This window comes from Leucoraja erinacea, chromosome 15 (assembly GCF_028641065.1).
Source record: "Leucoraja erinacea ecotype New England chromosome 15, Leri_hhj_1, whole genome shotgun sequence".
Classification (NCBI taxonomy): domain Eukaryota; kingdom Metazoa; phylum Chordata; class Chondrichthyes; order Rajiformes; family Rajidae; genus Leucoraja; species Leucoraja erinaceus.
This window is the reverse complement of record NC_073391.1, coordinates 22496429-22515203: the sequence shown is the minus strand read 5'-3', so window position 1 is coordinate 22515203 and position 18775 is coordinate 22496429. Positions and strand designations below refer to the sequence as shown.

At 40.7% G+C, this 18775-nt stretch overlaps 1 protein-coding gene across 3 annotated transcripts in view; it reads right to left on the bottom strand.

The window, feature by feature from the left end:
- vwa2 (von Willebrand factor A domain containing 2) overlaps positions 1 to 18245 on the bottom strand; it is a 46431-nt gene extending 28186 nt beyond the window's left edge. For 2 of the 3 annotated variants that reach the window (XM_055646902.1, XM_055646904.1), the window contains exons 1-5: positions 17643 to 18245; positions 13708 to 13766; positions 4740 to 4814; positions 2336 to 2469; positions 55 to 164 (exon numbers count right to left, since the gene is read on the bottom strand). In XM_055646902.1, the coding sequence (XP_055502877.1) occupies positions 55 to 164; positions 2336 to 2469; positions 4740 to 4814; positions 13708 to 13759 (371 nt within the window). In that variant the 5' untranslated portion in view covers positions 13760 to 13766; positions 17643 to 18245. Of the gene's footprint in view, positions 1 to 54; positions 165 to 2335; positions 2470 to 4739; positions 4815 to 13707; positions 13767 to 16556; positions 17589 to 17642 lie in introns of those variants that run through there. The other variant, XM_055646903.1, reaches the window with a different exon arrangement.
- Positions 18246 to 18775: the final 530 nt, after the last annotated feature.

Here is an 18775-nt window from a genome sequence, read left to right as displayed (position 1 = left end):
TGAAATCCATAAAGGTCTTACAAATACTGTACTTTTAGAAAAAAGGTTGCATACCTAAATATAATTCTCTTAAGTTGTTCTTTTACTTCTTCTTTCGTTAAGTAGGAATTCAGATAAAATTCAACTTTAAGCGTTGAACTATATTGAATTGCTCCAACTCTGACCTGTGAGGAGAAAGTTATTCTAAAATTATTTTAAATTAAGGTATTAATATTTTTATTTCTCCGACACAACAAGTGCTCCAGCGAGCATCAATGGCGTACAGCCTAATGATCAATAGTGTCACTGTTGTAAGAATTACAATCTTTATGCAGGTAATGTATTGTGGCAAGCAGTTATTGAAATGGGAGAGTGCTATGTCTTTCCTAAATAGGCACAATGTCTTTGGTGAAATCTGTTTTATTAAATTCCAAAACATTGAAGGGGAACTGTGGGGTTTTTTTGCAATTAATAAGACTGTTTATTTCCTCCCGTATCACTTGCCCAGGTCAAAGAAAGAAACAATGGAGACACGAGGAACTGCAGATGCATGAATCTGGAGCAACAAGTAATCTGCTGGAGGAACTCAGCATGTCGAGCAGCATCTGTAGGTGGAAAGGAGTGGTTTGCATCCCAACCTTGCATCAGGAATGAGAGTTTAGAGGGGACACAGAGAGTATAACGAGGAAAGGGAGAGTGTCGAGGTAGAAGCGAGAGAAGATTAGTTAATTGAGGAGGGATAAAGGATGATAAACATAAGAAGCCAGGTAGGAGAGGGGGAAGGGAAAGAGTGAATATGGGAGGCAGAGGTAGGTGGATGACGGTTGGAAGCATGAGACTGCACATTCTCACAAAAAAGGGGAGAAGCTGGAGGACATCAGCTGGCCAGGCAGCCGCTGTGAAGGGAAATGGACAGTTGACATTTTGGTGTCGAGCATCTTAGAATACAAAGTTCAGCATAATTACTGCAGGACATGGATAGGTAATATTTTGGTTATTCCTGAGGAAGATTACCACAGATCTTCCATTTAACCAAACAATTTAATGGTGGATGGCATTTTTCAATTTGAGGGGGAAATAATGATGTTCTGACAGCTACTATAACATCCTGCATGATTTCACTGCTACTATTCATCCATTCATTTTCATGGTTTATTGTTGAAACTTAAAAGATAATTTATTTGGTCTTTTACCAAATTTCATGATATCTCAAAAAGGTCTGTATAATTCACCAACAATGTTCTACATTCTCCAGTAATGTTATTTAACAAAAATAAAAGATAAATATATCTTAAAGCAAGCAATGATTTGTTACCATGCTAACTACTTTGATATTATTTTACATATCATTCACAGTCAGCAAGTGGTTAAGGGCCAGTCCCACTTGGGCGTTATTTGCGCATCATTTACACTACATCATTTATGCGTTACAACGCATGCGTGTTGTGCATTACGCGTGCGTGTTGTACATTACGCGCGCGTGGGTGTGGTGAGATGTGGTGGTGTAGGCAGTGACGCGCGGCGCCCCAGGATTTTGGGATTCTCAAAATCCACGCATGCCACCTGCCACCACACATCCACACAGAAAAGCTGGAGAAACTCAGCGGGTGCAGCAGCATCTATGGAGCGAAGGAAATAGGCAACGTTTCGGGCCGAAACCCTTCTTCAGACTGATCGGGGGTGGGGGGGGGTGGGGACAAGAAAGGGAAACTGTCTCCGGAGAGAAGAGGAGAACTTCTTCAAGGTAGGCATATCTTGAAGAGATAACGCAGTAGAGTGTACACAGTGTTTAAGAGGGAACTGCAGATGCTGGAGAATCGAAGGTTACACAGAAAAGCTGGAGAAACTCAGCGGGTGCAGCAGCATCTATGGAGCGAAGGAAATAGGCAACGTTTCGGGCCGAAACCCTTCTTCAGACTGATCGGGGGTGGGGGGTGGGTGGGGACAAGAAAGGGAAACTGTCTCCGGAGAGAAGAGGAGAACTTCTTCAAGGTAGGCATATCTTGAAGAGATAACGCAGTAGAGTGTACACAGTGTTTAAGAGGGAACTGCAGATGCTGGAGAATCGAAGGTTACACAGAAAAGCTGGAGAAACTCAGCGGAAATCAGTAATACTGGTCTATCCACCACATTTTTGGAGTCTATTTTTAATACCTTTACTAGAATGACAGTGGCTTACCAATTGAATATTTTAACGTGACTCCTGCAATGAAAACTAGAGCAAATGATAATGGATAGATCTAGTTACCAATTACCCAAGCCAGGATCATCGCAATACTTCATCTGTAGGCATGACATTTACAAGAGTCTTTTAATGTGATAAGTGCTGAATGACCTAACAACGACTCTGACTTACCCTGCCAGGATTTATATCCAGAGCATCACAAAGTTTGAGTGCAACATGTTTGGATCTCTCAAAGCTGCCCTTGCCGATACTGTATGATCCATCCAACATGAACAGTAAATCGATGGCCGCTGAGCACTGCATCACTATCAAAGGAACAAGTTCTTAGATGGCTCAGAAATTACATTAAATTTAGCAAGATAATGTAGAAGGACACAGCTGCAAACCATAGGATTTTCTCCAAATCAGTTCTAACACTACCTAACCACCCACATTTCCATTGAACAGAACCTACTTCCACATTGTATGATTCTCTTGTCTTAACATGCTGACGCGGTCAAGGAAAGAGTACATCGCGGCCCTGTTTCCACCAATCTGTCCACCACCACGCACAAGAAGCACAAGACGCAATTGCATGCAGATGCCGGGATGTGTGTTCAGCTCTGGCTGAACAATTTCTGATCTTGTGATGTGGACTCGATAAGAAGAACATGCTGACAGTTGGAAACAGTGGAAATTCACGTTATGGTATCAGTTTTAGACTGTCTCTTTCCCTTGTCACCTATATTGGCTTAAATCTTACTGGAGCAACGCACCTTGGGGAAAGCCGCCCCAGATTTTGTCCCTCACCTTCACCCTGGCTGTGTACTGGGAGTGTGAACTGACACTTAAGCTTGGGCCTCAGGACATCTAAAGGGCCCGTCCCACTTGGCTGTCATTTGTACATCACAAAATCCTGTACGCCACGCACAGTTGCGCGTCACTGCCTATGTCATTGCGCACCATGCGTGCATCACATGCGTGTCACGACGCGCACATCATGCGTCGTGACACATAAATGATGTTGTGTAAATTACGTGCAAATGACGGCCAAGTGGGACAGGCCCTTTAGGCTTCAGTTAATGATGCAACCAACATCCCTAATGCCAAAAAATGCACTTTAAGGAAAGGTTTTTAAAAAACAGATTTCATCCTAAAAATATAACAACACGGTCAAATTTCATCGTATGCTCTCTGCGACAGGTTTAAGTGGCAAATAATAAATTAAAGTGACAATTCCTTGAAAAGAGGTTCGGCCAACTGGACATGTCCCATAATCTTCCCCATCAGCAATACGGGCTAAAAAGCTGAATCTGACCTTAACAGTTGCATTACAATCACAGGGCAGCATGGTGGTGCAGCGGTAGAGTTGCCACCTTATAGTGCCATTGACTGGTCCTGACTATGGGTGTTGTTTGTATGTTCTCCCCGTGACCGTTGTCGGTTTTCTCCAGGATCTCCGTTTTTCTTCCCACACTTCAAAGACGTACAGGTTTGTAGGCTAATTGCCTTGATAAAATTGTAAGTTGTCCCTCGTGTTTATAGGATAGTGTAATGTGCGGGCATCGCTGGTCGGCACTAGGGCCTAGGGCCTAGTTCTGCGCTGTATTTCTAAACTAAACTAAACTGGTCCACCTATACCTCTCGTTCATCGTCTCTGCTGCATTAAACTTATTTTGTTCTCTAATTCTCACTTTTGTCAAAGGGTCCTGGACCTGAAACATTGACCGTTTCTCTTTCCACAGACGCTGCTTCACCCAACGTGCATTTCCTGCATTTTCTATTTCTTGACAGATGTGGGGAAGTTGAACATGAGCCGCTGGTTTAATGAAGGTAACAGTGAAGCAAATAGCTGATGTCATCCAGCAACACATGTCAATATGTAATTCATCAGGTATCCTTTCATTCCTTCATTCATGGGTATGGTTTTATTTTCTTTGGAATCTGCCACCTATTCCACATGTTCCATTTACTTAGCTGCATTTTTAATAACATAAGGATCATCCAATCAAATTACATGGTATCTTTGGCAAATTACCATTGCAAAAAAAAGATACCTTCCTTACTTTTATAAACAAGTGCTTATTCGTACAAAATACGACTAAGCACTCAAGTGTAATATTACTGATAAAATGCAAAATAGCAAACAAGTTACTTTCACCTCAGGAGATTAATGACAACAAACTGATTGGATTTACAGATGTACATACAAAATTAAAATAAAGGAAAATCAATATTTGAATGTATGGTAAATAAATGTATTCTTAATTGTAAAGTATATACCAGCTTTTCAGACAAGTCTATACGTCAAATTATAGCTGTGGATGTTGTTGGCTAATAGTTGTTAGACAAATATTCATACTGTAGCAGAAGTGGAACCGGTTTTCCGGCGTCAAATGCCGAATTAAGATTTATGACTTTAACTCAACTAATATTTAACTTAAAAGCAACTTGTCTTTAGACGAACTTCAAAAAGCCCAAGAATGTTTGACAGTGCTTTTACCTGTTCTTTGTAATTATATGTGGAATTCTGCTTGCTATTTTGAGACCCTTCTATACTCAGATAATTTGAAAAATGATTCACACAGTCACCTACATTGTCCAGCCGTGGAAATCTTCACAATTGTTTCATTGTCAATGTCAAGTTTTTGCAAGCAGAAGAACGGTAAAACTGAAATGAACAAAAAAAAGAGTTAAAATTCTGCAAAATAAGGATTCACATTGGACAAATGTAGAATAATTTAAAAAAATAAGCAACACAACAATATTATACATGTGCAAGTGGTCTCTGCATTTAATATGTTGGAGCAAACGAAACACAAACATATCTGATTTAATGTTTCACTTTATGCAACAAAAAGGGGTTTGATCTCGAGTACAATGCCAGCAAATTACATTTGAAAAAATATCAGTCCATTCATGATTGTTTTAACCCCAGTGCTCAGAGCAACATGATTATCCCTCCTGTCACAGAAACATAAAAATAAATTTACTGGTTTAGGTTTGGATTTAGCTTTAGTATTATCATGTGTACCGAGGTACAGAGCAAAGCTTTGTTTTGCATGCTATCTAATCAGATCAGATAACACTATCCATAAATAAAGTCCGTTCAAACTCAAGTACAATCGTTAGAGCAAATGGGTAATTACAGAGTGCAGAATATAGTTCTCAACATTGTAGCACAACAGTTCCATAGACAAAGTCCAATGTCCACAATGGACTCAAGGTGAATCGGGCAGTACCCCAGCTTATGGAAGGACTTATGGAAGCTGCTGCATCTTTTGGCCAATTGGATCTGGGAGAAGAAGGAATGACCGGGGTGGAACAAGTCTTTGATTATGTTGGCTGCTTTTCCGACACAGCGTGGAATGTAGTTGAAGTTAATGGTGGAGAGTTTGGTCTATGAGATGTGTTGTGCTACATCTCCAACTCTCTGCAATGGTCTTGTGGTCTTGGGCAGAGCTGTTCCAAAACCAAGCTGTGATGCAAACCGACAGGATGCTTGCAGGCACGCCCGAGACTGGTGGGGCCGGTCTTCAAATACCCTTTCCCTCAATTGAGCAACAGCTGTGCTGAGACTTAAGGCTGGGATGAATTTGTCATCAAAAATATATTTTATTGGCCGAAGAGCCATTTGAGACAGATGTGGGGTGATGAGAGGAACTATTTACATCCCAGTCAGTCGACAATTCTGTCTTTTCTCATTACTAGAGTCCATATTCAGCAAGATGTGCTGGTTTATTTTTGTTTCCAAATGTGTTTAGTTGTGAGAATAATCCATATACCTTCCAGTTTGCTATTGCAGGTCTTTCAACATTCAGGTGACAGAGGAGCAGATTAGAAAACTATGCTTCATGTTAGATCAGCCCTGATTACATGCAGTTTGAGCAATTAACACACTAGGCTGTGCACTGCAATCTTTGCATTAGTCTGTAACCAACAACTGGAGAGGAAAGGCATCTGGAAGTTGAAATGCGGACCAGCTGCTTCTTGAATTTAAATTTGCAATGATGAATCTTCCCTGGACAAGACACAGACACCAAGAACAGCTGCTCTGAAGTTAAAATCATCAAATACAGTCCTGTCATCACCTGCAAAACTCTTGCCAAAGAAACACATTGTTATTACTTGTTAACGCGTGCTGTTTAGATTTGCAATGATTGATCTTTTATGTGCAGCACAAGATTCCTCAGTGGGCTTTATGGATGCACATACATTTATAATAAGTAATGGGGATGCTGAGTGATAGCAGCAAATACCAGGAAGAGAGTTTCCAGGAATGTTTTTTTGTCGGTTTACAATTCGTGCAACGCTCCCTGATTTACACTCACTTAAGCAAAAAGGAGAGGAACTTGTTCATTTTTTTAAATTTCCATCCATCTCCTTCAGTCCAGACAAAGAGCAACCTTAGAGCAAGAGTGAAGGGGAAGTTACTACCACCTGCCCTGCTCTTCCAAGATTGGGTAGAGAAGAAGTAACAGGGAAAGCAGATTCCTAAATACATTGAGGCTTGCTCTCACACACTTCTGGGATAGCTTTGTGACACATCTGTTAGTAAGCTAACATCAAAGTATTCTGCATCTGGGTAAGGTGGTGAAACAGCTGTTCAATTACCAGACCAGCATTCCAGATACCTGGACTAACAATCCAGAGATCAGAGCTGAAACTCCACCTTGGCAGATGTGAAATGTGGATTGTTAATAGTCTGGATTTTTTTTGGGGGGGGGGGGGGGGGGGGGGGTGGGAACACTTAGTAGTTTCAGTAATTACGACTACGAAAACTATCTGGTTGTTGATAATAATGAAATAGTTAAAAATGAAATTGAAGGAAATCCACCATCTTTACCCAGATGACCTACAGATGAAGGCTGAGCGAATGCATGCGGTGACTACTAAAAGAGGCACAGAGACACTGTTTAAGGATTTGATCATGCTTAAAGAGATGCAAAGTGCTGGAGTAACTCAGCGGGTCAGGCAGCATCCCCTGAGAACATGGATAAGTGATGTTTCTGGTCGGGACCCTTCTTTACTGGCAACTAAATGTCCCCTAAAGTAGTTTGGCAAACTATTCTACCATTGCCACTACACTGAGAAAGAATAAAACTGGTAACCAAGCATCAAAGATAGACACAAAATGCTGGAGTAACTCAGCGGGACAGGCAGCATCTCTGGAGAAAAGGAATGGATGACGTTTCGGGTGGTCATCCTTCTTCAGACCAAGCATCAACCTAGTCACTGAATTTGGTCACAGCAAGTTGCTTCTGGCCTAGTCGGTCATGTAAGCCTCCATCATGAACATCTGGAGATTGAAGTCTAAATTGAGAGAGGTATCCTATAAACTAGTCGAGCAACAGTCTGACAGATGTGCGCAGAGAATCAGACTTTGCATACAATGTGTCAAACAGCTCTAGTTATGTTTCTTCCCAAAAGCAGAACAAACCTACCATAAATGGCAGCACAGTGATATAGAGATGGGAGGGATTAGTGCTCGACAGTCCTCAACTCCACACCCATGACATTATGTGATATCATGTTCAATGCCATGAAATCTCTATGCTACGATGGTAGGTGGTAGCTTTGCTGTACTCCTCCATGTTGAACTATACCTGGAAGAAATACTGAAAGTAGCAAGAGCACAGCCTTGGCTAACCACCAAAAAGTGTAAAAGCACAATGGAAAATGTCTGTTGAGACTAAGGGCACTTTGGAAGATTTTGGTGGAGAGATGCCCATGTGACCAGGGTTATGGAATCTAGCAGAGAGAATTAGCAAGGATTTGGTGAGTCTACTCTGATGACAAGTTGGCATTTTCAGCGAAGACCCAATGGCTCACCCGCCATACATTATTGGGAAAAGCAAGAAACTGTCAGAGATAACAGTAATGGGAGAAATGTACTGAGCACATGAAGATTCAAGATGGGAAGAGCTGTAACAGTAATGAGATTTTTTCATAACATCGTATGGGATAGGGTGAGTGGAGGGGATTCCTCAACAGTGCGATAGAAAATACCAGGGAGGAATTTGTCTAATTATACAGGTTTTAACATATCACTGAAGAAATCCTTTAAAAGAAATTCTACACTCCCATACTTACTTACTCTATTAACCTACCCGACTAGATGTAAACAGCGCCAAAATATGGCGACTGTGCATTTGTGCATTGTGCAAAATAATTTATTTGTGGTATGCATAAGTCACAATAAAGAACCATTGAGCTTCAACCTTTGCTCCACAAATTGCCATTGACTTTGAGGAGGAGTCAGATTTTAAAAAGGTCTTCCCTGGCTGGGTTCTCTAGGTAGGAATGTTGTGAAACAATCTTGAAGGGGCTTCTCACCAACAACTACTGGGAAATATATAATGTTTCCTACATTAGAAGATAAGAAGGTTGTAAACCATTGCAACAAATAGTTTTCTCGTACGGGAACAGGAAAGTTGTGTGCATGTTACGAAAACAACAAAGAAGAGGCACTCAGCTATTAACCAAAGGAAATTGGAGATAGAAGGGAAGAGAAAGGAAGTGGCTACGTTCAAACTGTTACATTAACCTGTAAGGCATAGAGAAATCAACTAACATAGAGGTCCAACTATTAAAGTAATTTAAAGAAAACTCTACAGAAGAAGAATATGGAGTTGAAAGCAACCCTTAAACAACAAGAGAGGACCTATGTAAGGACAAGGGCTGCAAAAGAAGCTAAAATCTTATACAATGTCACTGTGAGCATTCATTTCTTTGGACTTGGTTAAGACACAAACTTTGATGATGGCAACGTAATACACTAACAATCCTCCCCAAACTAGACTATTGAACATAGTGGACAGGATGGGCAGTACAAACTTGAGAAGGTTTATTAGGGCCGTCTCAAAGAGGCTGTCAAACAAAGTTAGATAATGAAAGGTGGGGAAAGAGAAAAATGTCTGTGCAGTGCAAAGAAATGAATGGTTCAGAATTTATGATCCTGTGACATTTCATTCTCCTCCTCCCACCCCCTCCACATGCAACCTCTTCTGTAGGAGCACATGAACCACACTCAATTATCCAAGTGAAATTGTTTCCCATAGGGCCTGAAGGTACTGAGGCTGGCATTCAGGATGTGATACCTGAACCTACATGAGCCAGAGAAAAAAAACATTTCTATGAATCTTTAATCTATGATATATTATCTTACTTGTGGCATAATCCAGGGGTCTAACGGCTCCATTCTACTTTAAAAGGTTCTGCAAAGGAATACTGGCCAGCTACAGAGAGGTATGTTGGTGTATCCACAATGTCTGTTTCTGTTCATTGCACAGCTGAAGTCCAGAATGCAATGAAGATCAGTCAGTGACACATCTGACCTCTTGACTCATCATTGAACTTAGCACTGAGAAGCCAGACACACTTCAGATCTGATCACAGTTGTACACCAGTTATTTCTCTGGCTCATGTAGGTTCAGGAGCATCTAGTGCAGTCCCATTCATTTGAATGCAATTCATAACTTCCATTAAAAAGGTAAATGAAAGGAAGTGGTTATTTTAGTTGTTAACTGTTTAACTAATTTACACAAGTTGTTGTTTTAATGTTTAATTTGTTAATTTTGTTTTAATAGTTTTAATTGCCCAATGTTTTTTTTTTAAAACGCTATCAATTATCAGATTCAGGCACAGAAATTGAAAGGCTGTGGGAGAGGCTACATCTTGGTTGCCAATCATGGAAGAATCACAACCGCAAAGGTCTGCAAAATATTGGGAGCAAAAAGGTCACGCAATGTAATTACAACTACAGGCATTGCATGAAAGGCAAGTGAACAACCCTGGCTCTGTCCACTATCAAACAGCCCATTGAACCTGCCTGCCAGGTTGTGTGTGTTTAACTTGAAAAAAAACATAAGGTTTTATTTTGTGTTAAACCATGGAATAATTGTTTTTGTACCATACAAGATTTGCTTGCATAGCAAATATGCATTTAACATTTTTATTTATAAGTAGAATGCAGACTTTAAAATTCTGGGTTAGGTCAGAAATAAAATAATAAATCAGAACTTGAAGACTGATAATGCCTTACGTAAAGCCTTATGTAAAAATCATTCTATTAATGTTTATCGAAATTGTAAGCTCTGTGCTTCATGAAAGTTCAAGGTCCACAGAAGCAGAAACAATTTTTTTTCAGTGCAACCGATTGAGTTTGTGACTATTAACTAAAAAAAGGTTGTAAGTCTATAATGCAGGGCTGCCTGCCACTCATATCAGCTTGTTTCACTTGCAAGGAGTAGAGAAGTTGAATGAATAGAGGGGAATAGTCTACAGAGAAAGGGAAGACAGTTGAGATATCAATTTGCCCCTTCCACCTATCCTTCTTACCTCAATTCATCTGGCAGAATGAACAAATAAATAAATTACAAATTAAAAAGGTTTATCTTCATTTTTCGCAGGTTGCATAGAATAATATCAGTTTTCTTTCCAGCCGCATTCAACAATAATTTAGACTTAGATCCTATTATTTCAGTTACGAGAAATCCTTTTCATTTAAGATTCCCATATTTTAATAATGTAGAGATTTTTATTCCACTGCTAAGATTTTTTTTCTTCCTCAGAGGCTGTGTATTATTTCAACATGCTGTGTAATTGCAAGGAATGTTGGTGCTGTAGTTTTCAACACTGCGCTATAAACACAAAGTGCTGTTACTGTATGCCAATTTACGACCTGATTCTAATCATAGAGAATATGGTTTTCCATCAGGGATTTTTGAAAATGAAAGGAACCCTGCCAGCAGGGATAAGCAAAGCAACAGACCCCCACATTTCAAGGGTTCGATCTCATTTAATCTGTTAATCATGTGGAATTTTACCTCCTCTTGTGCAAAACATGAAAAGCAAACTCCTTTATGAGGTAATATCATTTTTCCTGGAGCATAATGAACCTATTAATATTGAATGCATTGAAAATAGTTCCATAATATCAGGAATCTAGATTTTAGCCGTGCTAAACTAAATCACCTGATTGTGATTTATTTCACCTTGGAAGGTCTTTAAGGAAAAACAGATACTAAATAGTCACAAAACACTGGAGTTATATGCCCCATCTGGCCTCGCACCTATTTCTTCCCTCACTAGTATTCCTACCTCTGGCTTCACAATTTGCTCCACTTCTATCCTTATCTCACACCTTTTGTCTGGTCATCCATGGGATTTCTCCAACCATCTGCCTATTACACCCCCTCCCCTCCACCTGTACTCACTTTCCAGGCTTTGTCTTGCCACTCCTATTTTCCAACTCCCCACCACCACAATCAGTCCGAAAAGGAGTCCCGACCCAAAATGTCACCCATTTATTTTTTTCACTGACCACTAAATAGTACTCTTTTGTTAACTTTGCTGCTTAAGAGGGGTCAGGGGGCAGGGGATGTAGTAACTGGTAAGATGTTACACTGATATGAAATATTCTTCTGGTTCCGATTTGAGACACCTTGCAGGGCAGTGCAAAATACCTTAAGTTTTAGTGTTTAGAGTCATTAACAGTTGTAAAGCAAAAGTTCTTTTCCATTGCACTTTCACTTACAAGTTCGAGAAGGCACCATGAAGAGAAAAGTTACTATTACTTTTCCATTCTTTGCCAAAATGCACTGCTACAAAAGTGCTATTAATTCCATACTCTTCGTACAGGTGCAAACAATGCACGTCTCAGATCTGTAAATAAGATAGGTTTTGTCCAAATTCCCCCGTCTAGATCCAAGAAGATACGCTGTTAAGATGCTAGATGTGTTATGAACTTGATATTCTTTGGTTCATGATTCATTGGGATCATTAATTGCCATTTCTATCTGAAGCATGTGCCCCAGTATTCATTTTTATACATGTATATCTGTGGAGCATGGTTTACAACAGAAAACTTCAAATTTTGCTCATTATCAAACAATTATCGAAATATACTATTACTAAAACTCTCATCTTGGTCTGTGTTTTTTTTTTTTAATTTGCACATAAACGGTAGCCTATATAGCTAGGACTTTTTCGACACCTTATTCACCGTTCTCCTCTGCTCCAAGTGCACAAAGTTTTGTTTCGATCGGTGGAAGATTACAAAAGTTATGAAGGCTTAAAAAATTGTGAGATCAGCAGATTGGTCTTCTCGCCTGTCAGTCACCATGAAGGTAACGCCCCTTCCGGCACCTGCTGGAGAATAAATCCCCGGAGCTGGGGCTGTGTCCGTGAGCACGTCCAGAAGTCGCCCATCCAGAAGAAGCCGAGAATAAAACCGAAGCAGCGGAGTGTGGGCTGGGGGCAGGCTGTGTTCCGTGGGCGGGGGCTGTGAGCGCGACAGACACTGGGGATAGGAGCAGCTGAGCGAGTCCAGAGCCAGGTCCTGGAGCCAGGACTGCGGTCGGAGCCGGGGCCGGGAACTGGTGACCTCCACAGCTGATGACAGAAGAATTCACTCTATAATGAAGAAAAATCCCCAAACACCTGTCCGACAGATCAGAAGCACTCTTCAGGAGTGGATTTGTCAATGATCACTGTCCGCAGAAGACTTCATGAACAGATATACAGAGACTACACTGCAAGATGCAAACCACTGGTTAGCTGCAAAAATAGGATGGCCGAGCTACAGTTTGCCGAGAAGTACTTAAAAGAGCAACCACCGTTCTGGAAAAAGATCTTGAGGACAGATGAGACAAATATTACCTTATATAAGAGTGATGGCAAGAGTAAAGTATGGAGGAGAGAAGGAACTGCCCAAGATCCAAAGCATATCTCCTCATCTGTAAAACACAGTGGTGGGGGTGTTATGGCCTGGGCATGTATGGCTGCTGAAGGTACTGGCTCAGCTATTTTCAATGATGATACAACTGCTGATGGTAGTAGCATAATGAATTCTGAAGTGTTTCGACACATTCTATCTGAGGGGGGGTGGGGGGGACTATGTATAAACACAGCTGTAATTTCAAAAAGGTGAACCGAAAATATATAAAAATGGCCTTTATTAAGATCTGACATTGTGCACTTTAATCACATGTGCATTTTTTTCTATTACAAATCTCAACATGTGGAGTACAGAGGCAAATAAATAAATGATGGGTCTATGTCCCAAACATTATGGAGGGCACTGTATCTTCGGTTTAAACCAGCATCTGCAGTTCCTTCTTACATTATGACCCAATAACATCTAGTGTCAAGAGTTTTGAAAATGAACATCCACAGTCTTAATAATGGCTTCCATTATGGGTACACCTTTCTACAAGTGCTGATTTCACCTCAGCTGAGGATATTAATGACATGGAAAAGGTTTGTTAACAAGAAATGCAAATTAATGCTTCTCATTTGTAAATCGCCTCTTGATGACCATCTTCGCACATGACAAGGACAGAAACTTCTGCAAACATTCACTTAATCCTCTCATGGCAGCTCATCAGGTACAGAAATACAAAATTATAATTATTATTTAGAACTTAATATTTGAAAACTATAATCTGTTAAATGCTGATTTGTAAATCTCTGCAGTTATATTTAATGCAATAAAAAGTTTGTAAAGCATTGGTCAACTCCTCGGCAGCGTGGTACAAACTCAATAAATAATTAAGACTTACCTTGAGTAAACAGGAAAATGCACACATGGAATAGGAAGGCTCGAACCATCATGGCAGAACTGAAAACATAAGTAGAAATGATTCAAATTCAATCCTTTGACAGGAATAAATGAAAGATTCCCCAACTACTTTTAAAAAAAGGACTAACAACTGAAGTATATCACTTACAGTTATATTGTGATTTTAATGTGTGCAGGTTCACTTCACAGAAAATGTAATAACTCAAAATATAGATGCATTGAAATTTAGGCAACAGCCCATTTTAGCACAACAAAGTTCCATAACAACTAAATCAATTTAATAACTAATTAAAGGTAGACCAAAATGCTGGAGAAACTCAGCGTGTGAGGCAGCATCTATGGAGTAAAGGAAATAGGTGATGTTTCGGGTCGAGACCCTTCTTCGGACTGAATAACCAATTAATATACTTTTGTGTTGTTGGTTGAGAGATAAACGTTGCTCATGAAAGCTGCCTACAATTTTTTTGTCCATCTTGCTAAAGTATCTTATGTGTTCTCTGGGACAAGTGGTTGCACTTTAGTGCAGATGTAACACCTCCCACAATGGAGCAGCATTCTCTTTGATGCATTAATCTAGATTAGTTACTGAAAGGGGAGATTAACCACAGATTTGACTCAGAAGCAAGAATGTTTCCAATTGTTCTGTGCAATCACAACACTCACATTAAATGAACTAAACGTATGACATGTTTAGGAAGGAACTGCAGATGTTGGTTTAAACCGAAGATAGACACAAAAAGCTGGAGTAACTCAGCGGGACAGGCAGCATCTCTGGAGAGAAGGAATGGGTGACGTTTCAGGTGAGATCCTTCCTCAGCTACAAAACATTCAGCTTCTCACCAGAGATGCTGTCTGTCCCGTTGAGTTGCACCAGCTTTCTGTGTCTATCTTCGCTATGACTCATGTTTATTGTTATTAGAATGCCAGTATCAATGTTTCCAAGGTTCTGCCTTATACGAGTTCATTTCTTTACCTGAATGATAGGAATAACTGCAAGGAGCAAACTTCATCGCATAATGAAATGCTATGATGAAAAATAGCAAGGTTTCAAGTAATATCCTGTTACATATGGGATGTTACTCATGTTTTAACATGAAGGTTCAGTATTGCTCTTTCCATCTGATTTACAAATGACACTCACTTATCTCTCTAATTTCAAATGAGCATACCATTAAATGAAGCTTGAATGTTATTCTTTATGGATAGTTTGGTAAGAATTGAGAAATAACTTCAAATGTTAGACTTCTAAACTATAGCTCTGCCTTCAACACAATTATCCCATACAAACTCATCTCATATTGTCATGAGATCAACTCTATACTCCTGGACCTAGGAATCAGCTCCCCCCCCATTGCCACAAGATCCTTGCCTTTCTAACCCACAAATCCCACCTGATGAGGATAGGTGACAACACCACCTCTACAATAATTCTCAACACCAGTGCCCCATAAGGATGTGTTTCTCAGTCCCCAACTATACTCTCTATACACTCACAACAGTACAGTCAAATTTGGACCTAATTCCATCTACACATTTGCAGATGACACAACAATGGTGGGTCGAATCATGAACAATGATGAGACGGAGTACAGGAAGGAGATAGAAAACTTAGTAATATGGTATAAGGACAGTAACCTCTCCCTCAATATCAGCAAGACAAAGGAGCAAGTTATTGACTTCAGGAAGCATGGTGGTGTACAGCATCAATGGCATGGAAAAGGACATAAAGTGCTGGAGTAATTTAGCAGGTTAGGCAGCATCTCTGAAAAAACATGTATAGATGATGTTTTGTGTTTAGAGGGATATGGGCCAAACGAAGGCAGATGAACGTGTAGATGGGGGGGGGGGGTTGTAGGTTGTGTAGTTTAGATGTAGGTCGGCTTGGGCAAGTTGGGCCGAAGGGCCTATTTCCACGCCCTCAATGAATACATCCAGTTGATTTTGTGAATTATAACATTGAACTTTAGTCTTTAAATATTGAAGATTACTTTGCCTATTTAATCTGCATCAAGTGTCTCGTTGATCATTCCACATCGGAGAGCAACATAGAAAATAGGTGCAGGAGTAGGCCATTCGGCCCTTCGAGCCTGCACCGCCATTCAATAGGATCATGGCTGATCATCCAACTCAGTATTCTGTACCTGCCTTCTCTCCATACCCCCTGATCCCTTTAGCCACAAGGGCCACATCTAACTTCCTCTTAAATATAGCCAATGAACTGGCCTCAACTACCTTCTGTGGCAGAGAGTTCCAGAGATTCACCACAAATGTGTGAAAAATGTTATCCTCATATCGGTCCTAAAGGATTTTCCCTTTATCCTTAAACTGTGACCCCTTGTCCTGGACTTCCCCCAACATCTGGAACAATCTTCCTGCATCTAGCCTGTCCAACCCCTTAAGAATTTTGTAAGTTTCTGTAAGCTTTGTAAGATGTAAATTGTCAGATTGCTGTAAATATACAAGTTTCTTTCTCAACTGTACAACTTCGATATCTGGCCGCCGAAAGGTTTTGTAATAGGCAATTTGCACGCCCGCTGTCTCTTGTAAACGTTTGTTCTCACGCAGACCAAACGTGCGTAGGTTATGAATGAAATCATTTGAAACCTTAACCTGCATTCTGGACAACAGGCGGATTAGTTCGAATCCCTAAATAATAGTTGGGATTAGTATTCTGATTTCCTTGCGGAATTCTTGCACGGAAACCCTTCTTTCGGCACCTTCCAATCGGATGGGGTATTCTTTCCGGTCCAGTGCAACTAATTGTATCCCCTGGGCTCCGATCCGGTTTGAAACCACCACTTGTGCGGGTTTCGGTCAGTTGGAACCTACCTCGCGTCCTCAAAAACTCGCCAGCTAAAAGCTAGGGCAGCGTCGAGGGATTAAGGAAACTCTTGCGTTAAATCCATTTCAGAAAGAGACAGATTGGGTGGCATTTCGAAGCACGTTCAAAATCCGCAGCTGCCACTTCTCACTGATTTACACAAGGGTGGTTCCAGTTAGAGAGTCAACCGATCGACATTTAATCGTCGTTCAACAGTTGATTTCTTCCAAACCTTTTTACTCGAGCTCAATCGCTGCCTCTCGAACAGAATTCCTGTCTGATAGTTTGAAGTTGCTAAAATAGCACCTGCCACACATCTCAGACTGAGGTTGTCTTGCCGCTGTTTCTCCTTGCCAGTATTTGTCGTTGAGTTCACATTTGTAGCTGAATGTAGCTCTCAGGCTTGCCCCCCTTGTTCTTCGTTGCAGGATAGAACACATTAAACATATATCTGAAATTTAATATGTCCTTATAAGGAAGTGGGCTAGACTACTTCTTGGAGTGAATCCAAACCTCAACACGGAGCGAAATATTGCTTGGATCCGGTCTATTCACAAGATTGGATTTCATTAGCGCCATAGATCCACTGAACTGGAAAATTGCTATCAAAGGCATGCCGCCTGACCAGCTGGGTTACTGCAGCACGTTGTCTTTTTTTCCATTCTAAGTTCGGATGTTTACCAGCAATTTTAGATTTATGAGCAATTCGACTGCGTTAAATGTGTTATTGACTTCCTTCCACATTTACTTTTTGGCAAATGTTTATTATCCCGCAGTGGGTGAAATGCACTTTACTCGGCACAATATACCCATTAGAATCACACAACTAGATTTCTTCTGCATCAGCAGCGTTGTTTCCTTGATCAAACGAGACTGGGAGTAATCGCTTATTTACAACCGAACCTCAATGCAAAATGATTGTGTGATTGGTTAACATCTCATTCATGTAGGTATAGGTCAGTAACACAATACTTCCCGGGACATAGTAGAGAAATCAAGCAAACTTTAAGCTGTATTAGCTATAAGCGAAAACATACTGATAATGTTATTTTAATTTGCACTATCAATTGCTAAGATTAAAATAGTTTGCTCACCATTTGATCAGTGCTGCTTGCAGTCTGAAATCGCTGTTGGTTTGGAGAAAGCAGAGCGTACGGGGAGCGAATCTTATTTTCGCTTCCGGATGCCGTGCGGTGTGCTGGTTAAGACAGTGTCAACTTTCATGTGTGCAGTCTGACGACGCTCTGATTTATTGGATTTTCTCGTCATTCACCTGCTCGTTACCCAATCTAAAGCCTTTGCTTAGAGAATCTAAGAACACATTTTTTGTCGAAACACGGAACTGCAGATGCTACTGAACAGAGTACACAGGAGGACAGAGTGCTGGAGTAACTCAGCGGGTCAGGTCGCATCTCTGGAGAACACGGATAAGTGTCGTTTTGGACCCGAAACGTCACCTGCCAATGTTCTCCAGAGATGCTGCCTGACCCGCACAATAACTCCAGCACTTTGTGTGCATAAGATATTTTTTGTTGTTGAAGTTGTTGTAATTTGCTTAGATTTTGTTTCCGTGGCTCGAAATAACCAGATAAAAAATGATTAGTCAGTATATTCCACGGCACATTTAGAACAACAAATCTGCTTGGAAACTTTTCGCCGTAGCGTTATTTTATCTCTTTTGTAACTATTGAGAGATAGGGTAAATTAGACAATAGGTACAGGAGTAGGCCATTCGGCCCTTTGAACCAGCAAAGCCATTCAATGTGGTCATCCCCAATCAGTACCCCGTTTCTGCCTTCTCCACATATCACCCGACTCCGCTATTTTTAAGAGCTCTATCTGGCTCTCTCTTGAAAGAATCCAGAGAACCTGCCTCCACTGTCCCCTGAGGCAGAGAATTCCACAGACTCACCACTCTGTGAGAAAAAGTGTTTCCTCATCTCCGTTCTAAATGGCTTACTCTTTACTCTTAAACTGTGGCCCCTGGTTCTGGGCACCCTCAACATCGGGAACATGTTTCCTGCCTCTAGCGTGTCCAAACCCTTAACAATCTTATATGTTTCAATGAGATACCCTCTCATCCTTCTAAACTCCAGAGTGTACAAGCCCAGCTGCTCCATTCTCTCAGCATATGACAGTCCCGCCATCCCGGGATTAACCTAGTAAACCTACGCTGCACTCCCTCAATAGCAAGAATGTCCTTCCTCAAATTAGGGGACCAAAACTA